The 23928-nt window shown below is 39.9% G+C and overlaps 1 protein-coding gene across 1 annotated transcript in view; it reads right to left on the bottom strand.

Annotated features, from left to right (window-relative positions):
- RASA3 (RAS p21 protein activator 3) overlaps window positions 1–23928 on the bottom strand; it is a 98533-nt gene that overhangs the window by 16288 nt on the left and 58317 nt on the right. Inside the window, exons 5-14 of the mRNA XM_009892124.1 lie at window positions 18159–18239; window positions 15309–15381; window positions 10851–10930; window positions 6624–6728; window positions 5960–6116; window positions 4951–5099; window positions 2899–3013; window positions 1938–2012; window positions 1289–1412; window positions 19–125 (exon numbers count right to left, since the gene is read on the bottom strand). Of these exons, the coding sequence (XP_009890426.1) occupies window positions 19–125; window positions 1289–1412; window positions 1938–2012; window positions 2899–3013; window positions 4951–5099; window positions 5960–6116; window positions 6624–6728; window positions 10851–10930; window positions 15309–15381; window positions 18159–18239 (1066 nt within the window). The remainder of the gene's footprint in view (window positions 1–18; window positions 126–1288; window positions 1413–1937; window positions 2013–2898; window positions 3014–4950; window positions 5100–5959; window positions 6117–6623; window positions 6729–10850; window positions 10931–15308; window positions 15382–18158; window positions 18240–23928) is intronic.

Here is a 23928-nt window from a genome sequence, read left to right as displayed (position 1 = left end):
AATTGATACAGTACTTACCGGATGGTGTGGTGTAAGCTGAAAGAGGTTTGGAGAAAGAATGGCAGGAGCAAAGAATCTCAGGAAAATAAAGCTGCTAACAGCTGTATACCTCACATCTAGGTCACCTGTTAAAAAAAAAAAAAAAAGACCTCTACTCAGCATTTCAGTAATGATTTCTTAAAAACCTTATGAAATTATCAGAATGCCTTTAGAAAGCTAACTCAAGCATGTGCTGGGAACATATATATTTGCGAGTTACAGGATTAACCGACGATGGAGGATCTGGAGCCAGATTGGCTAGCATAAACCAAGGAAACATCAATGACAATCTTTTTTGAAAGAAGTGAGTTCACGACAGGGACTAGAATTAGAACATCATTCACTTTTCCACCACACAGGGAATTTCATATAAACATCTGCTATTTCATCTATGCAACTAGAGTACAATGAATAACTTACATAGTTTATGAAATGTCCAGTACAGGGGCCAACTCTGAGTTATCTAGTACCAGCCCTGAGCACAAGTGCTGTACAGACTCCTAGTGTATCTATTCCAGTTGGTAATTACGGAAGATACTATTTATTTATTTATTTTCACATAAAAGAAAGAGCACAACAGCACAATCAATGGCTTTCTGCTTGAGCCTCTCTACTATGAAGTGATTGTTCAAAAGGTGAACTTGTATTACTCTCTAAAACTTCTTTATTGTAACCTGCTTCCCTTCGTGAAAATACATAGGTTGGTTGTTTTGCTCAATTCCGGTTTTATATTGCCTGCTTATTCTCACAGAGCCAAAACAACCAGGAGGGAATGGAAAGAATTCTCTTGACAGCCAGAAAACTTTTGCAGCACACGGGCCTCCTACGGCAAGGAGCTTGCAAAGACTCAAATAATTTATAGATTGGCCTTTATTACAGACTGACATATGAGCAGAAAATAATTCAGCTGCACGGAGTCTGCAGAATGAGCCATTACAAAACCCTGAACATTTGAAATCTGAGCATACTTTGCAACTACTGAAACCATAAATACAGACCATCATAATGCTCTTTTTAAATGTTGTTTTCCTTTGAAAGATGTTTAAGGAAAACTCATACAACCATTAAAAGTCAGGGGTTTTGTGGAATGAATAATCAAGGAAAAACCAGCAATAATACACATTCCAAATGCTATTTTGGATGAGCTGCTGTCCAATTACTAAATCCACCATGGGTCACGTAGACTGCTGGACTACATCTACATTTAAAAGCTATCAGTAGTGTAAAACAAAACTATATAGAAACTCACCTTGAAAACGTTTGGCAGCTGATTCTCTTAGTGAAAAGAAAATATCACACATCACTGTAGGGCAGCTTACACCAGATTTTGTAATTACAGTAAAAATGCGATCAACATATTGCCTCAGATTTTCCTGAAAAATGCAATGATTATGACAAAATTAGTATCATTTTCTGCTGTAGAAAACGGTATTATTCCTGATTTTACTCATAACGGCATCATTAAAGAGTCTCACTTTGAACATTACATACTTGCAGAACAATCTCACACTTGATACTCTCTTCGGTAAACACAGATATTCAAGTACAAGAGTAAAAATATCATTCCTATCAAAAACAAACATCAAGTGATATGGCTGTATGGCATATCGTTCCTTTTCGTAGCACCATTTTCTACGTCATCAGTACAGCCAGTAATTTAACCAGAGCTAAATTATCCTTGTCCTCAAGGGCAGGGGAGAAGTGATTAACATTCTGCAGATATTGTATTTATAGCATGATGTAAAGCCATTGTTAAATAATTATAACAGTTTGTGGTGTTAAGAAAGCCTCCAGTGTAGTCTAACGAATGACAAAATTATTTGTAACACCAAACATCTGAGGATCTCAATTAAACTTGCTAGTGTAAACAGATTGTATCTTCAAAGTCTAATGCATACCCTGTTATTTTCCAGGTTTTCACCATCTTTTAATTTCACAGGATCAATTTCACAAGGTTTATGGACCTGACAGATCTAGGAAAAAAAAAAAGCGAACAATTAATATATCAGTTTACCTTCAAGTAGAAAAAGTTTTGTAAAAAGCACAATCTATTAGTTTTTTGGGGTAAAAGGCAAAAGCCAACTTTAAAAATTGCACTTTTTTATTTTGACAAAGCATCGAAGGTAGATGACATGCAATCTTTATTTTTTCCCAAAAGTAGCATTAATTCTTTCTACCCTTTCCTTCAACTGAAATGAAGAACTGTTCATTAGACTCTCTCAAGCAAGGCTGTTCAAGAAAAGTTCCATTTCGCCAAAAGAGTCAACTTGGAAAGTATATCTATATTCTTTAAAAACCTGACATTTTTTGATGAAACATTAAAACAACAGCCGACATTTGACAATTTGTCAAATCGTTTAAAGAAAGTCTGTGATCTGAAAGTATTGCCCAATTACTGCACTAAAATACCCATGCCCACCATTCTGGACTGGACAGATAATAAACCATTGTTACAATACATGCATCCATACACAGTTATTTAAGAATAATTTTATTCCTTTATACCCAACTGGATGAAATATTATTACTTATAGCTTCCCAGCAGCTTTCTCCTGTATATATTCTTTATTCATTTAAGTTACTCCTTTATTAATTTCTCAGAAACAAAAAATGTTAGATTTTATAAAACAGAGTATTTTAGTTAAATAAATGGAAAATTTCCTTTTAATACAATCCAACTGTTTCTGAATTGGGTGACACAGCTGTGGCTAAACTAACACAGGAATTTACCACAGAAATAGGCTTTTAAGGATTATTCCTACAAAGTCATCTTAAAATGGGAAGGGATAAACAGTATCTGCTCCCTGAAGACCTTTTACAATGACATTTTATCAAATAAACAGTCTAAACTGCTCTTACCTCATCTATAATTGGCTTTAGTGTAACTTGCAGATAATGCATCCCTGCCAGTTTCATTGTCTCATCAATGCACTTGGAAGTTAATGAGTTTCCTCTGAAAATGGTGTTTGGATCTCTGGAAGTGAACAATTTTCTGTAATTTAGTCTCTCTGTAATAAACTGCTAATATATGGAAATAAAAGAAGCGGTGAAAAGTGAAGGAATGCACAAACAAAATCTCCCTTTGACACCAGCCTGCCATTAAATGCAGTCATGTAGCATTTAGTGCACTTCCAGGTTATAACAGAAAAGCAGTAGTCACAGTAAGCCCAGAGGGAATACAGATTCTGTTCTTTGTATTGGCGCAGTGTGCTCAGTGCATCGCCCAAACACACAGCAACACACAGCCTCAAATCAAAGGGGTTTACAATATAAATGGGGAAAAATGCACCCGCTTTCATATGCTACTGAACAGTGTTAATCTGAGTACAGGAAGGAGGCAGCGAGTACTTGTACGCCGGGAGGCAGATGAAAACACCAGCTCCAATGACATAGCCATCTTTTCTAAGTGACTTACAGCACTGTCCTGTGACAACGGTATTGAACACAGTGCAGATCCCCATTCTGCCCCGAGAACCGTGTGGATAGCTGAAGCCATGCAGACTCTCTCACATTGCACTGAAAGGCAACCTGCACCAAATTCTTCTTATACTAGACATACAGCCACTGTAACTAGTTAAGCTTTAGCTAGCTGCACTATCATGTGTACTACTTTTTAGTATTACTTGCATTTTGAGAATGAAAGTAATTTCATATTAATTTTGTACCTACAATTCCTTGTACAGCAATTTACGTTATGTAGATAGGTACATAATCGATGTCTCATCTACACCCATATGGTCAAAACCTGTGCCTACCGACAGCAGATCAAACTTGGATATCAAGTTATTTGCTTGTTCTTGTACACACGCCGATGTCTTTTCTGTTGTTCATAGTTTACTACAGTTGTACCCATTTACAAGCAGTGAATAACAGGATGAATTACTTTGCTGGATTCATCCTTTTGTTTCATAAAAAAAAGTAAGCTCACTGCCTGTTACAAATGCCAGAAAGCCCTGAAAACAAACACCATCTTTGCTGTTTTATCACAGGAACATGACTGACTAGGGAGCAGCAAATTTCCTCATATCGCACCAACAGAGCCGTTTCAGCCAACCTGCAGCACAGAAAAAATACAACTATCTACAGGAAGGAAAACACTCTATCCCTCAGACACTCCGAAAAAAGCCAACCCACACAAAAACTTTATTTTGTACTGAGGAAGCTGTTACTTTAGAGTGAATAACTGTCATTCCCTTTGCCTCCCAATTGTATCTTCTACTGTCAGTCAAGAGCATGACTACACAGGCATAAGACTTGTGGCAACAAATGTTCTTTAGGACCTGCCTGGTAGGAATACTAGATCTTACGCTACTGAACTGTGAGCACATCAGTAAGTCAAACAAGGGACTTATAGGAAGTGGCCAGGAAAAACATCTTGTTTTCTGCTATCCACTGCCAGATGCAATCCCATCTGTGTTCCTCAGCCCTCTAACGGGAAAGATTAGATGTACAGCTTTACTTAAATATTCATGACTAGGAAGAAACCTGCTTTTTTTTTTTTTTTAAACAAATTCAACAAACACTTTTACTCAGCACTAGATGATTTTTTAGGACACTAAGGTTGACATGATTTCATATGAACAACTGAAGGTAATGTAGGATTTCGCAGTTATCATCACATATAATTAAGACTGAGAAGAGTGAAATTCCGTGCTCTCAGACCTTAGAATAGTCTTGCAAGTAGAGTTAGCAAAACATGATGGGAATTCCTCCTAAAATCAAACTCACCAGATCTTCAGAGCAGTGAATGTGTTTATGAAGAACCCTGCCGCTCAGCTGGGAGGAACAGGAACAACTCCAACAGTTTCTTTTGAAATTACAAAATTCTAGTTCTAGAAACTGAGCAGAGGATCCCAACACTAGCAACACAGAGCAGGTATGTTTGATAGCAATTTGTTTTTTTGTACTTACTGAGTTCTCTTCACTTCAGCATTCGCAATGGCACTTATGAAAGGCACAATTCTGCCATAGTGTAAGAAAAGCCTGACAAGAGGTATGGCTGCTTCTTGTTTTTCTCTGCAAACTTCACCCAAAATGTGTGCAGCTGATGCTGAAACAGGCTGAACAGTGGAAAGAAATAAAACCGTTGAGAGATCTGAGAGATCTTTCCAGAAGAAGCATCCTTTCTTTCTTTTCCCATTAGCTCCTTAATGCAGCAGCCCACACAACCGTTGCAATGGCCAGTTAACCAAACATGCCCATACATAACATGGGTGGGCGCTACATTCCAGTTTTTGTTGGCTGTAAGTTCTGATCGCAAGAGGGCAGCAATCTAAAAACGATTACAGTACAGTCTCTTTTCCCACACCATGTTTAATAGCTGTCTTTTCACTGAATGTCACTGTTGCCTGGGAAGCAAATGAAGAGGAAGAATTCTAACCCTGCTCAATTTCAAGCCACAGTAAGTACAAAACCCAGTTCTTGTCCTGATAACAAAAAATCACTTGTTACAATTGCTAAAAGTATACATGACAGCACACACCTGACCCAACCCTCTGACACTTAAGGATTAGCTCTTGGTTTGGGTTGGTTTTTGTTGTTGTTTTTCTTCTTTTTAGTTACATAAGTAAACCTGTTCCTCTCCAGTAAAGGAAAACCAATTGATCAAACTGAAGTTTACTTCGCATTTTCACATGTAAAATTAGACAGCCCCGGAGAATATGCTGCTGCTAAAACCACTGGTGTTCCTGGGTGTGCCTTCACCCACCATACTGCATGCTGATAAAGATCTTCTCTGCAAGGACTGAAAACAAGCACCAGGGATATGCAGAGCTTAACAAGGCCCACAGATTTGAAAAGGAGGAAGCTGAAGACTCTGGTAATTACACAGCTATGGTGCCAGCAAGATAGTGACAAACATTTGGAGAGACCTCTGTGAGGATGATATGCAGGTGAAGAACAAGCAGCGCAAGCAAATTACCTCGACATCTGCAGATTTTAGCAGGAGGTCTCTAAGTGGACTGTAATAGTCTGAGGAAAAAACATGGTCCTCGGTGTAAACCACATTTAACCTTAAGGAACCAAGGTCATCAGGTTTCAATGACTTGTTACCATTATCTCTTGGCTGCAGGAAATACCTGATACACAAAAAATAAGACAGAAAATTTGTGCTGAAACACAAGATTATCTCAGGGTATACATGAACATACATAAAATGTACAGATACACACAATATTTATATACGTATCAAATTCTTGAGACTTCTGAATCAGACTTTTTAATTAAGTTTGCCAGTCTATTTTGCACCAACTGCAACATGGGAAGTTCCGATCATAAAGATTTATGTAGGTATGATTAAAAACCCACACACTAAAACTACGGCGCTGCTGATGAGCTGCAGTAAATAATATCATAAAGCCAGCGTATTAGAACTCCCACATGCAATACAGAGGCAGACTGAAATCTCTGTATATCACATTATCAAAACTTCTTGTTCTTACATTTTCTAAGATTACTTTGGCTTGCTTACAAAAAAAGATACAAATTAAATCCATTTAAACTTTATCACATAGCAGTAATTATTCTTAAGTCTTCACAGCGGACATATGTTTCTACTTATCCTCCAAAAGAAAAATGTCAAATACCATGCTTCGTAGGAACTAGACTGTCGGAGAAATTTCAAAGGGAGTCTCAGTTCTCCTAGAAACTCGTCTCCAAACTTCAAGTTACTGGCATTCCAAAGATCAACCCTGTAACAAAACCAAATAATTTTAAAAGTTTCATAATAAATAAAAAAAATTAAAAACAAATAATCCCAACCTTGTTTTCAATTTTGTTTCTTCCCCCTCAAGCCTATGAGTTAGAAAGCCTCAAAACTGTTTAAAAGTTTCATAATAAATAAAAAAATTTAAAACAAATAATCCCAATCTTGTTTTCAATTTTGTTTTTTCCCCCCTCAAGTCTATGAGTTAGAAAGCCTCAAAACTATACAACAGTGGTTTCCAAATAGTAAAGAGACCTTAGATTTCTGAAGCCTTGCAATTCACCTCCATGGAACATCAGTGAAAAAAATTCATCTAGACTACCTTTCCCTCATCTGTACTGTTTCCATTATCCATATTGATAAAGATTTGGGGGGCTGTTTGGCTATCCCAGGCAATGGAGAAATACAGGTAAAATGGACACCAGGGGAAAAACGTGCAGAGATATTTAAGGACTCCATACTGTCAATCCTGGTCTAATTCGGGACTACTAGCAGCTAAGCAGCAGCTTTACAGAGTTAGGCTGAATGTCTACACAGTCCTCAATGCTCTAGCTCCTGGAAAGATTCACTGTGTCAAGCTTACAAATTTGTTGCATTTAAACTAGCTCTGTACAGATCCTCAAAACCTCAGGACAGGTCTACCCCTCTATATAGTCTATGTATTAACTGAAGCCTACACAATTTTTGGCACTCAGTCCCTCACATTTGGGAAGTTCTGGTATGCATCTCTAGATGGTATTTCCTTCCCTTTCACATGTTCTTTAACATTAGGATGTAAAACAACTGCACTGAGATTCAAAGTAGAAGTACTGATGTCTGTAGATAAACACTACAATACCCATCTTGAAGCAAGGGTTTCAAACTCCAGGGCAATTGTTTCTGTACGTATTTTAAGGTTTCCTCTGAGTGGCATTTTTATTATAAAACAAGATCAGCTGAGAATTTTGCAGCTAAGTGACAGTTTGAATGTGCCTTAAACTTTGGGGGAAAAAGATATATGGGAAAAAACACAGGTTTTCAAATAATGAAGATTTTAGAAGAGAAACTTTAATTTGGAGAAGGTGCAAAAATCATCCAATTATGGACACATTTACACATCCTTCCTAGTCTCAAGCAAGTCCCAGTAGGCTTGTCAAGGAATGGATGTTGATAGTCCTGCTAAAGGTTTATCCTACTTTATGCAAGCACAGAGGATGCCACTTTTAAATCCTCTGAGCCTTGTATCTCTCAACAGTGTCTCATGAATCAAGTTTCATGTACTAGACATACCATCAGCTCACATTGCATGCCTGCTGGATAAAGTTCTTCAAACTCTGATATTTTGACAGTACTTCTGCAGGGCAAGAATTCCCCAAAAGGAAAAAACTTCTTTGAGAATTCAACTTCCTCTCCTCTTTCTCCACAGCTGGTTGGTTACTATCTTGCTAACTAATTCAGATGGCTAAAAGCAGCTTCAGGAGGAGAGGAATCTTTTGAGAAGTTTATTTACACGTAGTCAAACTTACAATTTACCAAGAACTCACAGGCTACTGGTTTCTAGTTTATCCAAATTCTTTCAAGATGCCCACTAGCAATAACACTTTCAAACATAGGGTGCCAAAGGGTGTTCCCCCACAGCAGCTTAAGTTACAGAGAGAAAAAAAAAAAAAAAAAAAAATCAATGCAAAGGATCTGTAGGAGAGGAACTAACAACTCAGGGTAGATCTCACACTACGCAGTAAGCAAAGCAGGCATGCAAATTCTGAAATTATTGTTTTGTGCGCTTGAAGTACAAAGCATGAGCAGCATTTTAAAAATCATAATACACAGACCTCAGAGTCAAAAAGATTACTGTTTCCTGAGCTTTTTAAAAGGCAAAATTATGCCCAGTGTTATTCTGAAGTTGGTCAGACTGTAGTCACAGCAAGAAAGAAACAACATAGAGGGGGAGGAGAAACAATGAACTTCACCAGAACATCTGGTCCCTAAGTGTTGATATGCCCTGCTTGCAACTTCCTACACCCACTCAAAAAGAGAAACTTTCATAGCTTTAGAGAGAAACCATGAGAGACTAAGTCTCCTCTTTACCCTGTGGAATGGTATTTTTCTCAGGAGAGAAAAAGAAAACAAACCCCCAAACCCATAAATTGTATGATCTGTCCAGAGGGCATGGGGGCAATCTAACTCTGACTATAGGCTGGAGGAAGTGAGCGGGGGTGGAAGGGGAACCTGAGATAGAAACAAAAACACTCTGTCCTATAGGGGACAAAACTTCTGAGCAAAGAGTTTGCCCAACCGCAACACTTCATCTGCTTTTGTCTACTATTTAAGCGCTTAATCTTTTCCCAACTATTTTGGAAGCCTCCTCACAAACTATTCATCTTTACCACACTGCGATGTGTTGGTTTCAAGGAATGGAAGACTTTTCTGAATCTCAGCTCCACGTACATTATCATTGCAGACAGTCATTGTTTCAGAGAATATACTAAGTAAAACAACTGTTATCATTCCATTTAGTCCAGTAGTACAAAATAAAAATCAACTGAAGTATCAAGCAATGTGTAACCACTGCCCACCAACGTCTAGGGTCCCCTTCCAGAGTCACAAAACTATCAGAGAATCCTAGCTTCCATTTAAAATCAGTGCGTGGCTGTGCATCATGGTTACAAAGACTAGACTGGGACTCCCAAGACACCGTTCAGCTGCCCATTCCATCACATACATCCCATGGGATATGGGACGTGTTACTTCATACCTGCCTACACCATGCAAAACTTTGCAAAAATACGGTCTGGTGCTAGGACTAGATCATCTGCTGTGCTGCAACACTGACACCACCAAAGCAGCATGGCACTGAACCTGGACCTTTGCTCTTTCTCCTATGAATTAGCTGTGGGTTGCCCTTAAACTAGCTACCTTTGCACTGCCTGATGCAGATGTTCTCAGAGAAAGAGTACAGCTCCTGTCTCTCTCACATATGAAGTTTCCCTTTCCTGTCTCACAGAGCCATGGCAGACACAAATCCATTAACGGTGGTGGTGTTCTGAGATACTACACTAACAGGTTACATAAACCAGCAGCTGATCACCAAATCAGAACAGCTCTCATCCATTCATTTGTGAACATAGATAGGTGTTGCTTGCTGAGAGTAAGTACTGTTTCCCCTTCCTGGTCTCCCCTCCTTTCCTTACAGCCAACTGTGCTTCTGAAGTGACTAGGGAATGTTTTGGGAGATAAGCCCTCACTGCCTCTCTAGTGGGAATACTTGGGGAGGAAAGGGGTACCACCACTCTCCCTCAACCTTTCTTCCTCCAAATCCTAGCATAAAGGAGAGGGAGATTTCTCACCACCTGATGCAGATACAGCAGTTTTCAGCTACAGTGCAGCCAGATCACCAGATGGCCTGAGTCTCTAAGTTTCAATGTATGTGATGGTATGACACGTGATACCTTTAGGTTTTGCACTTCCTATTGTTTCTTCCCCGCTCCTTCTATTCACCTGTCTCCAGACACTGTTGACAGTCCTCAGCAGGTTTTAAAATAGTACTAAGTGGGTGGCAGGGGGGTGGGGTGGTGTCTGTTTTTGAAATCAGAGTTGCTTCTTTCCTGTGCAATGGATTTCACATGTATCATACCCAGCCTTGCAAGAAGGGGTTAAAGTTTTGCAGACAAACGAGAAGAGAAACTGCCTCTGCCCCAGAGAAACTCCGAGTTCAAGAGTTTCCTTTCAGGGAAGAAGGACCTTATATGGGTTGCTAAAATTAAGTGATAAAAGAAAACAGACCCTGTAACTGAGAGCATCATAGAGCTTCTGGGCTCTCTTGGGAAACTGAGGGACGGAGGAAAGGGAAGCCCAGACATAAAAGGCTGCGCTTAATGACAACCACGCATTAGCATACACACAGTGTGTACAGGACACCAAGGAAAATAATAAGGATCTCGCCTGCAGCAGAACCATCACACATATTCAGATACAATCTACACGATGGTGGAGGTAAATGAACATACAGATGCAGTGAGGAAGACTCATCTTGATTTATCAACAGTAAACCCATGGTTGCCACCGAGCCTGCTGCAAAGTTACACAACTTTGGAAGACAACTTTATTAGTATAAAGTATTTTATATTACCTAATCTCCATTTTGTCAACTTCATCAACATCTTCAATATCAAAATGGGATTTCTTGTTGTAGCTACTGGGTCTTGTAACCTAATAAAAAGGAGGAAATTTTAACAACTTGATCTGATAGAAAAGCATTCCGATGTTACTTGTACAAAGCTCAGGAAGATTGCAGCCTTTGACTATCAGCTGTGATTTCAGTCCTAATTCTGAAAACATTCATGCATGTGAATAAACGTGTTAACTAAACAAATTCCTGACTATACAAAAGTGGTGGTTACACAATCATATCCAAGAGTAATTAGATACTCAACACTTTCTTTACAGAGAAAGGACGTCTTTAATATTACTACAGTACTTTGGGTTTACACTGACAAAAGAAAAAAAAATAATGGAAAGAAGTACCACTTTTATAATCTATCTAGCGAAATAAAAGGGCAATTAATAATTGGGGTTTAAATACAGCTGTACAACAGATGGCCTAAGGCACTCTGAAGAGGGAAAAAACCCAAAACCACCCTTAAAAACATTTTACAGTGGATCCAGTTAAAATTGGGAAGTTCTGCCTGTCCTGATAACCTGGAAGTCAATTTATCATGCCCATAGAAAAAATACCAAGCTGATTAATTGTCCAAGAGAAGCTAGCCTGTGTTGTGCATTTTAGAATACAGAACCAGGTACACAGTTCAGCAACCATATTTGTAAGACTGATAAATGACAAAGCATGGGCAGAAAATAATGGGAAGATAGCTATAAGTGTAGAGCATTAGCAAAAAAGGTTTTTGTACAAACATTTCTTAAAATTTGTTTTCCAGCGTGATTATAAAAAGACTTTGATGGTTGTATTTTTGTATGTGTCAGAAACTTGAGAAAAAGGCTACCCCACCCAGCTGAAACCACAGCAGGAACTGATCAAATGCAAGTGTGTACGATGTGTGGGTTCAGCTCTTGGTTGCACACAGAAGCTGAACTTTATTGTACATTTAAATACGTTTGTGGCTTAATACTTCCCACTCACAAAAGCTGGCTTTTATTGTAAACTTTACTTCTTGGTTTTACATTGTACATCAGACGCAAATGGTACAAACAAGGGAGGCAAAGATAGAGCTGCACAAATGGAGAGGAACCAGAAAAGAATCTTCAACACGAGACACTCAGAGCCTTTTGTGTGTGTGTGTGTATGTGTGTGTGTGTGTGTGTGTGTGTGTGTATGTGAGGCAGGCACCATTTTCAAGGTGATACATAAAAACTAAAAGGTACTAGCAGCACTGGAGACCACACCCTCTAGACTAACTGAATCAAATGTACATGTAAGCCCAAGAGCATGGAGGATTTCAATATAGCCTACAACTTCAGCAGCTGAGCACAAATTTTCTTATGTAGACACAGTGCAAACTGTGCTACATAACTGCAAATGACATTTTCTACTACCATTGTGAAGCTAATGGAGTAATTTTTAATAAGGAAGCCAATTTTTAAGTCTTTTATTATGAGTAACATGAGTTGTTAAAAAAAGTTACAGCATAGGTGTAAGTTATGGCATGTCCCTTTTAAGTAAATACTTTTCTGAGAAGTTTTTACTGGAGTCTGCATGTACAAGGTCTCTCTGTTCACCTGTACAACTGCTTAGTGTGCAGATTAATACAACTCAGGAGTGGTATTCCTAAAAAGATAGCTGTATGAAGTCCATCCATTCCAAGGATGGAATTGGAGATGAGGGAACTCCCAGTCTACAGTGCTGAACTAGCTGCCAGGTACCATTTTACAAAAAAAAAAAAGGGGGCACAACTCTGCTGTGCTGGTCCTTTTCTCTAGGCAAAGCTAGCAAGCCATTTATCAGATGCTCTTTTTTTTTTTTTCGCCAGCACATGAAGGTTTGCAAACAGGTCCCCTGCACTACCTCCTTCGGTTCCCGTAAGAGGGGCATTTTCCTGTAGCTGCATATAGAACTCGGAGCCCCCACATCACGCTGCAGCTGGAGCGGTGGTGAAAATGGCTCCTAACCATCAGGTGCAAGTTTCGCTTACAGCACCCCTTAAATAAGCCCTTAGATTTCCCAAACCAATGATAAGCTATTTTCCATTCAGAAAATTAAATCCGTGCAACTTTTTGGTTGTAGAAAGGGAAGCACCCGTTCACTGCCTTTTACAGATCAGCTTCTTCCTTGGAGGCATAGCCAATCACTGTGCTAGCAAACTGCAGGAGAGCTGATGAAGCGGTTTGGAAGCATTAAGTGACACCGCTGTCAACAGCATGAAAATGTGCAGCTCCACAGGAATCAAAGCACTCTGTTAGCATGCACCAGCCACAGATCTGCCCGTGTCTCATTAGTGAATGCATTTCCCAGTCATAGCAGTTCTACTGAACCTTGTTCCTTGGAGACATTGAGCCTGATATGTACTAACTACTCGCAAAAAGACATAAATCTTTGATGGCTCTGTCTGCACTAAGGGTATGTTTATGTTTCAGCATTCCGGCTGATTCAGACATTTCCCCCATTCAGGCATTTCTGCTCTTACCCACAAAGAAAATACTTTGCTCTGAGTTAGCAGAACAACTGGGGCATGAGCTTGTGTTCGGGTCTTGCTTCTGCTGATACTTGCACGCAACCCAGCTCTCAGCTTCAAGATAAGCTAAGCCTCCAGCCCCCTCCACAACTCCGCCTGGAAGAGGCTTTTTGTTTCTCTGCTTCCTCTCCCAATATGGCACCACCTGCCAAGTTTAGTGTTTAAATACCAAACGTTCGCTGTTTCTGCAGTACACAGATGGCCAAGGAAGCAGACCAAGGAGCCAGGTGAAGTTTTGTGGTTTACAGTCTGAATTCCTGGATTACATTCTTACGAAAAAGCTCTCGCTGACAGACACCTCCAGAACTGCCTATGTTAAGAATAAGGAAGCCCACTTTAGTTTATTTACACATAGCATCACTCTTGTGTCACTGCCAAAGGCCGCAGCTCTGGGCCAGGTGACAGACTGAAATCCTGGGCAGCCCTGAGTAAACACACAGACACCTCAGTGCAGTTTCAACACTCAGTACCACGGGATCTCTCCCCCACCAACCATGCTCACACAGCACCTCCACAGTCTCACAGAGTCAGGCAAGCAGGCACAAAGGCTCACTGCTAGCTAAAGTTAAGGCTGCAGGGAAGTTATATCCTAGGAAGAGATGTGTTGGGTTAGCAGAGGAAAGATTACCTTAGACAGCTATCCTGGCTAACCCTCAGGGCTTCCACCCCTTTGGGCAGTATGAAAGTGCTCCTGGCAATAAAGAACTTGCTATATCTGTTCCTCAAATCCAAATACATTACATCAACAAGAGCACGCTTCTGCTGGTATGACCAACTTTAGATTAGTCGGTACAACTGTCAGGTACAACTGAAAGACGGTGACTTGTACAAGGAGGGCGAAGACATCAACAAACCCCTCACTGGCACTGCCACGAATGATATGTACACTTCAGATCTGCACAGTGCAGCAGTACTTGTATGGATCCCCTCTCCCCAGCTCTCCTTCCTCCTGTGGCTGCCTGTGCCCCTGAACTGATTTGAGAAAATACATCCCTAAGTGCCAACCCTTTACCAGCAACAATTTCTAATGCAAATGTAACCTGAGTGATGCAAGCTGTATCGGCAGAAAGGGCTTTTCAATGATATACCAACTGCATTGTACTACTCTGGCTTTTCATCAACTTCATTATGCCAGATATGTTCTTGAGGTGTCTATTGAAATAGAACAGTTAAGTGTAGACCAGGACTAAGATGCAAAGAAAAAAAGAAAAGAAAAGAGATACACATACTTTAGAAGACAGAAAAGTTTCAAGAAGTAGCCAAATTATAAACACATCCACATATATGTATGGACACACCACAATTACAGCTACTCTTGCCAGAAAGAATCAAAATGAGCACTTTCATAAAAGTTATACTTTGTCTTAACTGGACACGTTGAAAATGCTCTTCATTAAAATAAAGCTGTAGAGGTTTCAACCGCTTGGGAAGAAAGGCACTGATATTGCAGCAGACTGGTACATCCAGAACATTCAGTTTACGTGTATTTTTCCTCTACAGTTTTCAGTATTCCTAGGAGATAACCTTCCTCCCATTGACTGGGAAAGACACAGTGGAGCAGCTATAAAACCACAGGCTAAAAAAGAAAAATTTTTTTTTTTTCTTGAATCCCATTTTTAACCGTCCTTTTTAAAAACTCTCCTGGGGTGAGTCGCAATGGACTGTATAGCCTGCTGCTCAGAAGTGCCCACCTTGAAGCTTTTCAAACAGAGCACCTGAGCTGAAGCAATATACTGCTCCCTGAGCAGACAGCCAGTTTGATCCTGGGTAGTTCTTTCCCCTGCACTATACTCTGAAACAGTCTTCAAAGACGACAGCTGGCACAACATGGAGCAGGATGCTGTGCCAACTATCTACAGTATAGTATTTCAGCTTATCACCCGTTCCTTTGAAATACCAACCTCAAAATAAAACACTTCATCAAAATGTGGATTGTTGGTCTTCTTTTTAACTTTAGTCTTTTTGGCTTCCGATCTGAATTAAAGAAAGAAAGAAAAAAAAAAGGTAAGAAACAACATTAGCAGAAGTGTGATCTTAGAACAGAGCCACTAAGGAAGTCAAGTCATCCACTTGATTTATCTGATAAAACTGGAATGCCACGTGGATTCAAGCACAGCAAGACATACACATTTGCACACATTTAACAGAGGGATTCCCCACATGCCTATTTCTCTAAAGTGGCAGTAGTCACAGTTTGTTATCCTCCCTTAAACACAAGTCCTTGAACCCTGATTCTGTCATTCGCTTGATCCAGCAGAATCTTACATCTGTACAAAGCAACTGGCAAGAATGGGGGTCTGAGCAGTACCATTTTGGGGAGGGGGATGGTCTTAGTCTTGACGCGACTCAAAAATTCCTCATACCCTAAAAGCACAGGACACAGGAAGACTAACATAGCTATTTTCTCTGTTTTATATTTTATAATCCTGGCCTAAGGAATCAATGAACGCTTTTCAGTGGTGTTAAATAATCAAAACCCCCAGAATTATTTCCTCAGTAAGAATATTTTTATTGCTATATTACAGCCTTTTGTCCTGCAGCCTCAACAGCACCTAGTTAGTGTTATGTTGTTGAATTATTACGAGCGGTGCTGAGAAGTCTCTTAATTTCTACTGCTCTGTAGGGACAAGACATAGCAGACCTCCCTCAAACCACTCACTGGGCAACAGGCCTGACAAAGTTCAGCGCTGCCCATTCATCCTCTATGGGCAGTGCCATCCGCCTGCACCTGCCTTTTAGAATACAGACATCTAACTACTTGGCATCGGGCTAACGCCAGCCAATGCATTTCACACAGGCCAGCCAACAGCTGTTTGATGATTTCCAAATGTTACGAACCTATGCTTGATTTATTCTCATTACCTACAAGTGAAAAGCTCTGTGTTGTCCTGTGTCTCCAATCTTCCCCTACAGCTCTGCAGTAACAAGAAGGCATAGATAAAACAGACGCAGATGGAGAGGCACATCAGCCATGTGGAAAACTGACCTACTAATCATTTCATCCTAGAATCTATCCCTCATTTCTCATGCAGCAAAGCTGCTTAGATAGCTTGTCACTGCTTATATTAACTGGAAAACTCTATATATTCTTTTACAGAGGTCAAACAAAGCTGTGTCTAATTCCCAGTGCTGCTACAGGCTTCCTGTGTGACTTGAATAGGCCAGTGCACCAGTATACAATGTTTTCCCGTATATAATACAGGCATAGAAACAGTTTTGGTCAGGAAGTCTGATGGCTCTCTAAGTACAAATCGCACAATAAACAGCAGCACATTTGTTGAATTTTTTATGCTTGGCATTGCATAAGTGCAGCAGAATAAAGCAGCTTTCCTACTCTAATAGGAGAGGCATTGAAAAATCCAGAAAGAATGATGTACAGGTTAAGAATATCCCACTATTCCTAGGAGGAGCTGAGATAAGAGAGACTAATCGCCTCCAGGACATAGGGCAGATTGCCTATCCCATCTCTTCAGTCACACTTGCCAATCAACCTCTTTACCAGTAAGCCCATCTGGGAGGGGACTGGGAAGCAGGATGTAGAACGGGAGGCGATTAAGGCAAGCACAATTATTGGGCAATTACAAAGCAGTGGATGGGATATAAGCTGCATGCTGCTTGCTTGAGATAGGAGGCGAGCCTTCTCCCCCCACCAAAACCCAGGCAGGAATAGGATGAGGCTATGCTCCTTATTCTGAAGGGAAATAATGTTATCAGTTGTCATACATTATCTGGACTGAGGGGCAGAGGGAAGCAGACAAAGGTAAGTTTGGACATTCAAGGGTAACAAGGGTTAGTCAAAAAATCTCCTTACAGTTTCAGCCACCCAGTACCATACGAAACAAGTTATAGGCTTAAACCATCAAAGCATACAACTCAAATACACAGCTTATTAACAGAGATTAGGCATAACACACCTAGACAAAGACGAAGAACACAGACCAGTCTCAAACTCCTCTGCATGCAAGATACATATTTGTCAAGAATCCATCTTATTTATAGTATTTTCAATAAATTACGGTAAAACATTATGAATAACCCATGGTACCAAATCTGACTCTTTGAGGTGACAGCAGAGCTATTTTGTTTCTAACATGGCACAGACATAAAAGATGACTATAGATAAGCAGAAACAAAGTAGTGACACCCAACAGCATGGGAGTTTCTTATAATAGAACAGGAAAATTTAGCCCCAAATTTAAACTGAAGAATATTGTGCAGAATCTCATGACTAAAACCTCATTCCAGATTTTATCCATGCTATTATGTCCACGTATATAAAATTATAGGTTTGAGCCACCCAGGGCTTTTGACATACACATTGATTTGCCACACCTTGAAAGTGAAAAGACTCTAAATATTCACATACAAGCGTGCATACTCTGTAACATGTTGATGTATTCAACTTTCTCTTCTGCCCCTACCCAAAATTAGGCAATAAATTTGCTCAAAAACTGGCCTCCAACTGTGAGCTGAGAAGATGCACAAATTTAGACTAACCACAAATTACATACTCCAGGATATTCAAATTATTCAGGGATTATTCAGACCTTTACATAAATCAAAACTGAAACAAGCCTCAAATTACTTACTCTAGTATAATTCAGTAGTTCATACATGCACACACCAACACAACATATTCTAGTGGTGTCTAAATACTCCCACCTGTCCATTTGAGAATGCAAATATCTAATAGACAAAGGAAACAGAAACCATCCTTATAAAATGGAAGCTCTTGTATGTGCAATACTTGCCTGGAGGGTCCTGCTAAGGTAACAGTGGCATAGGGATCACATTGCCCATTCACAATGGGCAACCCTTGGCACTCTAAAACTCTAGAAAAGAAGAAAACACGGACAAATAAATCAATGAAATGGGAAGAGACTAGAGTGAAAATAAAAGCAATGCATTTTCATCCTGTTTCCTTTTCATAATACTCTACACTAGGGAATTGAAATGTCACTAAGCCCAAGCCTTTAATTTATACCTAAACTTGAAAACACATTTTGGTCTTAAATACTAACTTTAACAGGGTCAAAAATATTGTTAAATTACAGAGAAACCTTAACTCAAAGGATTCTTATTATCCAAGCACAACTTAAGGTTCATGAAATGAGTCTGCTGTCAAGATGGGAGCTGTCAGCACCTTAAAATTCTGTGACAACTTATTCACAAAAAAACCCCCCACAAAAACAACAGAATTTACTTCTGTAACAAAAGATTATAAAAAGCCCACACATACAGATCCCAGCAGTAGTCAAGTAATTTCTCAGAACCACATTCATGAGGGCCTTGGAGCTTTTGACAAAGTTTTTCATGGGCTTATTTGTAAAGGTGAGTTAACTACAGGCCAGTAGATAGTATGACAGCAGCCATCTTTCTCCATAAAACTTTTAAACAGCAAAACTGAAGAAACACATTCAGCAGCTCTGCACTTAGGAAGTCAAAGAGACATTGGAGGGATAAAATGGAACAAATTGGGTTTTGCTGCAAGCCATTGTGAGAAATCTGTATTTTCACACTCTCATTTCAACAACTCTTTGGAAAAAAAAACCAAAACAAACACAGAACCAAAAATCACAACACAACCCCAAAAACCAGCGAAAAAAAATGTTTCATGTTTCACAAGTTAAAACCTACTGAGGAATTCCGCACCAATTAGAAACAAAGGCAGACAGGCCAGTTGCCAGGACTCTCCCTCCTGAAATAAGTTCTGCTTCCAACAGGTAAGCCTAGTGGGCTGATGTATTTACACAATTATAACTGGAAAATTTTGGTGCAAGACAAACTCTGAAGCTCTTTGTGCAGGTGAGTAGTACTACACTTGCAGCGTGAAATACCTTGGATACTTCTGGGTGCTATAAAGTCAGCAAGAAAAGTAATACCCATTTTACTGCTTTCAGTGACAGCAACTTTGATACAAAAAAAAAATTTAAAAAAATCAATAGGGAAAAAAAATCAGTAAAATTCCACAATTTTATCCACAAAGCAAGTTATTTGGTAAAATACGATGTGGAATTCAAATACAGGTTAGCTACAGAGCTACGACTTACTCTTCATAAGGGAGGCAAAAATTTAATATTCTGCACCAATACAGGAATCGTTTTTGTACCAGAGCAAGTGCAATCTAGACAGGTTCACACCGTCCTAGGAAGTTCACGGAGATGTGGCTTGAACTCATTGCTGTTTGAACAGAACAATGGTACACCAAGTGTCAGCGTGAACCCCCCAACCCCTTCCACTGCTTCCTTAAGGCAGCCTGAAAGTTCCTTAAAATGAAATAGTAACTCAATGGCTTTATAGCAGTCAGCCAATTTTCTACTTTCAAGCCAGCTCTCATCCATACAGGAAGAACTATGTGAAATTTAAACACAGAGAGAGAGTATCATTCTTGTTTTAACAAAAGCAGTCCTTTCAAGAATATACAGATAATAGAAAGTGATCCCGGACAGCATGATCTACACTTGAGGACATGTGGAGGTTATAAATCACTATACAATAAAATCACAGATGAATCTGAAAGGTGGAAAGTGTTAAGTTTTCCACACAAAAAAAAAATTACATATACCCTAAATATATACATATACAATGATAGGATCTATTTTCTTATTGCCACATAGAAGAATTTTTTTGGTTTTTGTGGATTGCCCTCTATTGTTGGCACATCAACCACCACCAAAGGTTAAAAAGACAAACAGTATCATTAGCTGGTCAGAGAGAACCCAGCAACATAAATCATTGGGCACCTGCATCTTGAATTGCGCGTGCTCCACAAAACATGGAGAAGAACAACAGGATGACTCCAACTGCTTGTGGCTCTCCCAGATTTGTACTTTCCAGCTCAGAATACACAAGTTATCCATTCATGAACAGTTTACAAAATCATGAATGGTGCGAAGAACATTTCCTCACAAAATAAGAATTAAGAGGCACATAATGAAATTACCAGACAGCAGGTTTAAAATAAACAAAAGGAAGTTCTTTTTCCACACAACGCAAAATGAAATTGCAAAATGTACTGCCATGGGACGTCATGGAGGCCAAAAGAATACATGGATTCAAACCAGGACTACACAAACACATGGAGTGTAATTTGTAGGCAGCTATTAAAGCCTAATGGTCCAGAAGCCTCCTCCAGCTCAGGAAAGCCCAAATTGCTGATTGAGAAGGGTGTAACATTGGAGCAGTCATACAGTATTTGAAGTACCACTCACCAGCAAATATCAGAAACAGTACTAGGCTAGACTAGAGGGGCATTTAACATAGTAGGGTAGTTTTTATGTTTGCTGGGGGAAAACCAAAAATTTTAAAAAACCAAAACAAAACAAAAATACACAGATGTTCTTATACAATCACGATGATTCAAGAGTATGACATTTCTTTGTGTGCAGTTGGAATAAGAAAAGCAAAAACAACCTTGAAAGAAACAAAATGTGGGAAAACAGGAAACAGACGCAGACATAAACTGTATCCCAAGCATTTCAGGTAATTTAAGTTTAGGTTATTGTTTAAGGATGCTGGAGAAAGCAGGCAAAAGACTGAAAACTTCAGATTTTGAGGAAGGAAGGCTATGTCTGGAGAAGTGCTCATTCTTGTTCTTATATCTTACTAAGCATTGTGGGGAGAGACAATAAAATTCAACAAGGCACCGGTCTGGTCAACTCATGTTAGTACAGCCTCATTAATTGCAGGAAACTAATCCCAGAGCTGCTTTTGTTTCATGGGAAAGTTGCTAGGTAAATTAACACTGCTCCTCTCCCAACCTGGTACCAAAATACTGGCTTTAATTGCCAAGCAGGAAAAGAGCCAGAACAAAATGACAGCTACTCAGAGACACGATAAAATGGAGCCTCAATTCTGTCACGGGGGTGTCACATTATTAAGACTGACAGTTCATATTTGGATTAGATGAAAAAACATACCAAAAAAATGTATAACAAAGCTATAATGGGGGGGGGCCCACTGGGAAGCGGTGAATAAAGCCAGTAAAAATGAAACACCTTTGCTCTAATCATCTGCAGAATTAATTTAACATACGTGTACTAGGATAATGAAAAAAAGCCTAAGCCATCAAGATTATTCAAGAATTACAAGTTGACTCATCAGGCCCCAGAGGAAAAATGTCTGGTGGCTGCTAGAATCTTTTCTGCCCAACTGGTAGTTTCTGGTGATTAGCTGTCTCGAGCCCAGCTGGGGCAGGGCAAGCCATCCCTCACAGCTAGCCTGGCTGGGCTAAGGTTATTGCTGGGTCATATGGGAAAACTCTCAATGCAGCTGCCTCACTATATTTTGCTTGTGGTTTATAAAATTAACAGGTTTCAAGGAACAAGACATTTCAGTTTTCAATGTGGTTCATGACCAAACCTTCACAAGAGTAAATAAGCTATGGAAAATTCCCAGAGGGTAAAATAAAACCTCAAACCCAAACACACCGTGAGCATGCCTTCTTGCCTTTAAATTACATGATTACAGAAGTTGAGAGGGAGGCAGGAGAGGAGGTTTTGAAAAAACGAGAGTATTTTTCAACAAAGACTAAGCAGCTCACATCTGACAGTACAGGCATTCCTTCTGCCTCTGGGCTGCCAACCAAGAGCTGTAGGCTGTAGTCTCCGAGACAGCCCCTACACAATCATACTCAAACCCAGGCTTCACAGGCGAGCAACATCAGGATGATCCAAGCCCGTGGGCGTTCCACACCCCTTCCTTGGAATCGCAAAAGTTATTTGAAAATTATAGGCTTTCTGATTAGTTCAGGATGCACATGTGTCATTGGCATCCTTGTGCGCCAGAATGGACAACCAACACAAAAACGGACACAGGGAAAAGAAACCAGAAGGGACATAGCTGTTCTTAAAACATGTATCCGTATTTACTGTTCTTTCCAGACTAAATTACTTCCAATGTATGTAGTCAGGCTCAGTTCTTTCCTCAGTTTCAGCATAGGGTAGGGAACAGCACACCGTTCCCACTCTCTTTTCTCAGATCAGACTGTTTTCTCACTGTGATTCCTCAACAGAAAATAAATACATCTTTTTTTTCTACGCAATCTTGCTTCCTATCACTGTACGGAATCCATGTATTTTAATTGCTTTTACATACATATTAGGTTCCTGGGATCAATCTTAATGCTTGGCAAGCTTACTGATGTATCGTATTAATCTTCTACTTCCAGCCTCCACTTGGTCCACCTCTCTTTCGTTTCCTAATCTTGAGGCTTTGTCCCGTCTCACATGCGTATTTCTTGGCCACACACAGGTTCTTCTCTGTGTCATTTCAAAGACATGAGACTTCCCCCTCCTTGCTTGTTCTAGTGATCTAATTATTTCTTGAACACTCAGTACTTTGTGTGGTAAGCCCGACCAGACAGAGAAGTATCAACTTAAAAGCAAACTTTGTGGCAGTTTTGTCAGAATTGTCATCAAAACAATGCATCCTTGGCTTATGTTAAGTACTTGTTTGGTAAGGTACATTCCTTGGTATGTGACTTACTTTCTTAAGCTTCTCTGGATCTCTCTTTTTGGTCCCGTCCCCCCCTGCCCCCCACCTTTTTACCTATTGACTACAAGATCATCTTGTAACGTATGTACTATCCTGAGTACCTTGTCTTCCAGGAGTAATGAAGCACCTCTGAACTGTCTCCCTTTGTGAACGGGCTTCTCATGGCACATAAATAGACTATTAATCTTTAACTTCATAATAGAGTAGTCCAGTCTTTTCATCTAGTCTGACAGTAAAGAAGTGGTGCTTCCCCTTTCTTTGCCACATTCATGTTCTTTTCCTTCAGTGCAGCCTTGCATCACAATCTGAGCTCCTTACTCATTCCCAGTGGTGTAACAAGAACTTTGAGGTAATGCTGGATGGTGGATTTCCATGTGTAACTTGGCCAACTTCACATCTGCGCTGGCACATCGTAGCTGCTCTGAGACTAGTGAACTGACTTCTGTCTTCCACTGCAAGCAGGAACTGTTCCCAGCCCTCCTTCTCATTCCCTTGGTCTGCGTGTGACCAGGGCCTTGCTAAACCAGTCATAGTCATGTGTTTCAGAGGGGCTTTGCCTGGATGCATCTGCATCCACAACTACTAAGCAAAAAGGAACTATGTCTAGCTCAGAAATTCCCCGAATCATAAATTTCTGGAGGCCAGAAGAGTGTATCACCATATGAATGCTCTCATAATTCTTCATCTTCTACTGGACATGCTCAGAGACAGCATCCTGGGTTTTGCTCTGACCAAATGTTACATCTGAACTGCTGTTAGTGCACCTTCAGACAAACCTTGCACCTCCTCTTCACTTCCACAACGTAATCGACTGATGTTCATTCAGGACTTCGCATAAACACACAACCTTTTTTTGCCAAGAGGCTGACCAAGTGGCCTGTTTCTTTCGGAATAAGGCAAACATTTTCTAAATTTACTTAATCCTGGGTTTAAATTACAGTCTGCCTCCATCATAAAAAATACTAAGATAATTATGTCCCAGCCTCCTCAAAATTTCTTTACCAGTCCACACTCTGACTCTGCCTT

Source organism: Charadrius vociferus, unplaced genomic scaffold (assembly GCF_000708025.1).
Source record: "Charadrius vociferus isolate BGI_N301 unplaced genomic scaffold, ASM70802v2 scaffold218, whole genome shotgun sequence".
In the NCBI taxonomy this organism is placed as follows: domain Eukaryota; kingdom Metazoa; phylum Chordata; class Aves; order Charadriiformes; family Charadriidae; genus Charadrius; species Charadrius vociferus.
This window is presented reverse-complemented; position numbering and strand designations above follow the sequence as displayed.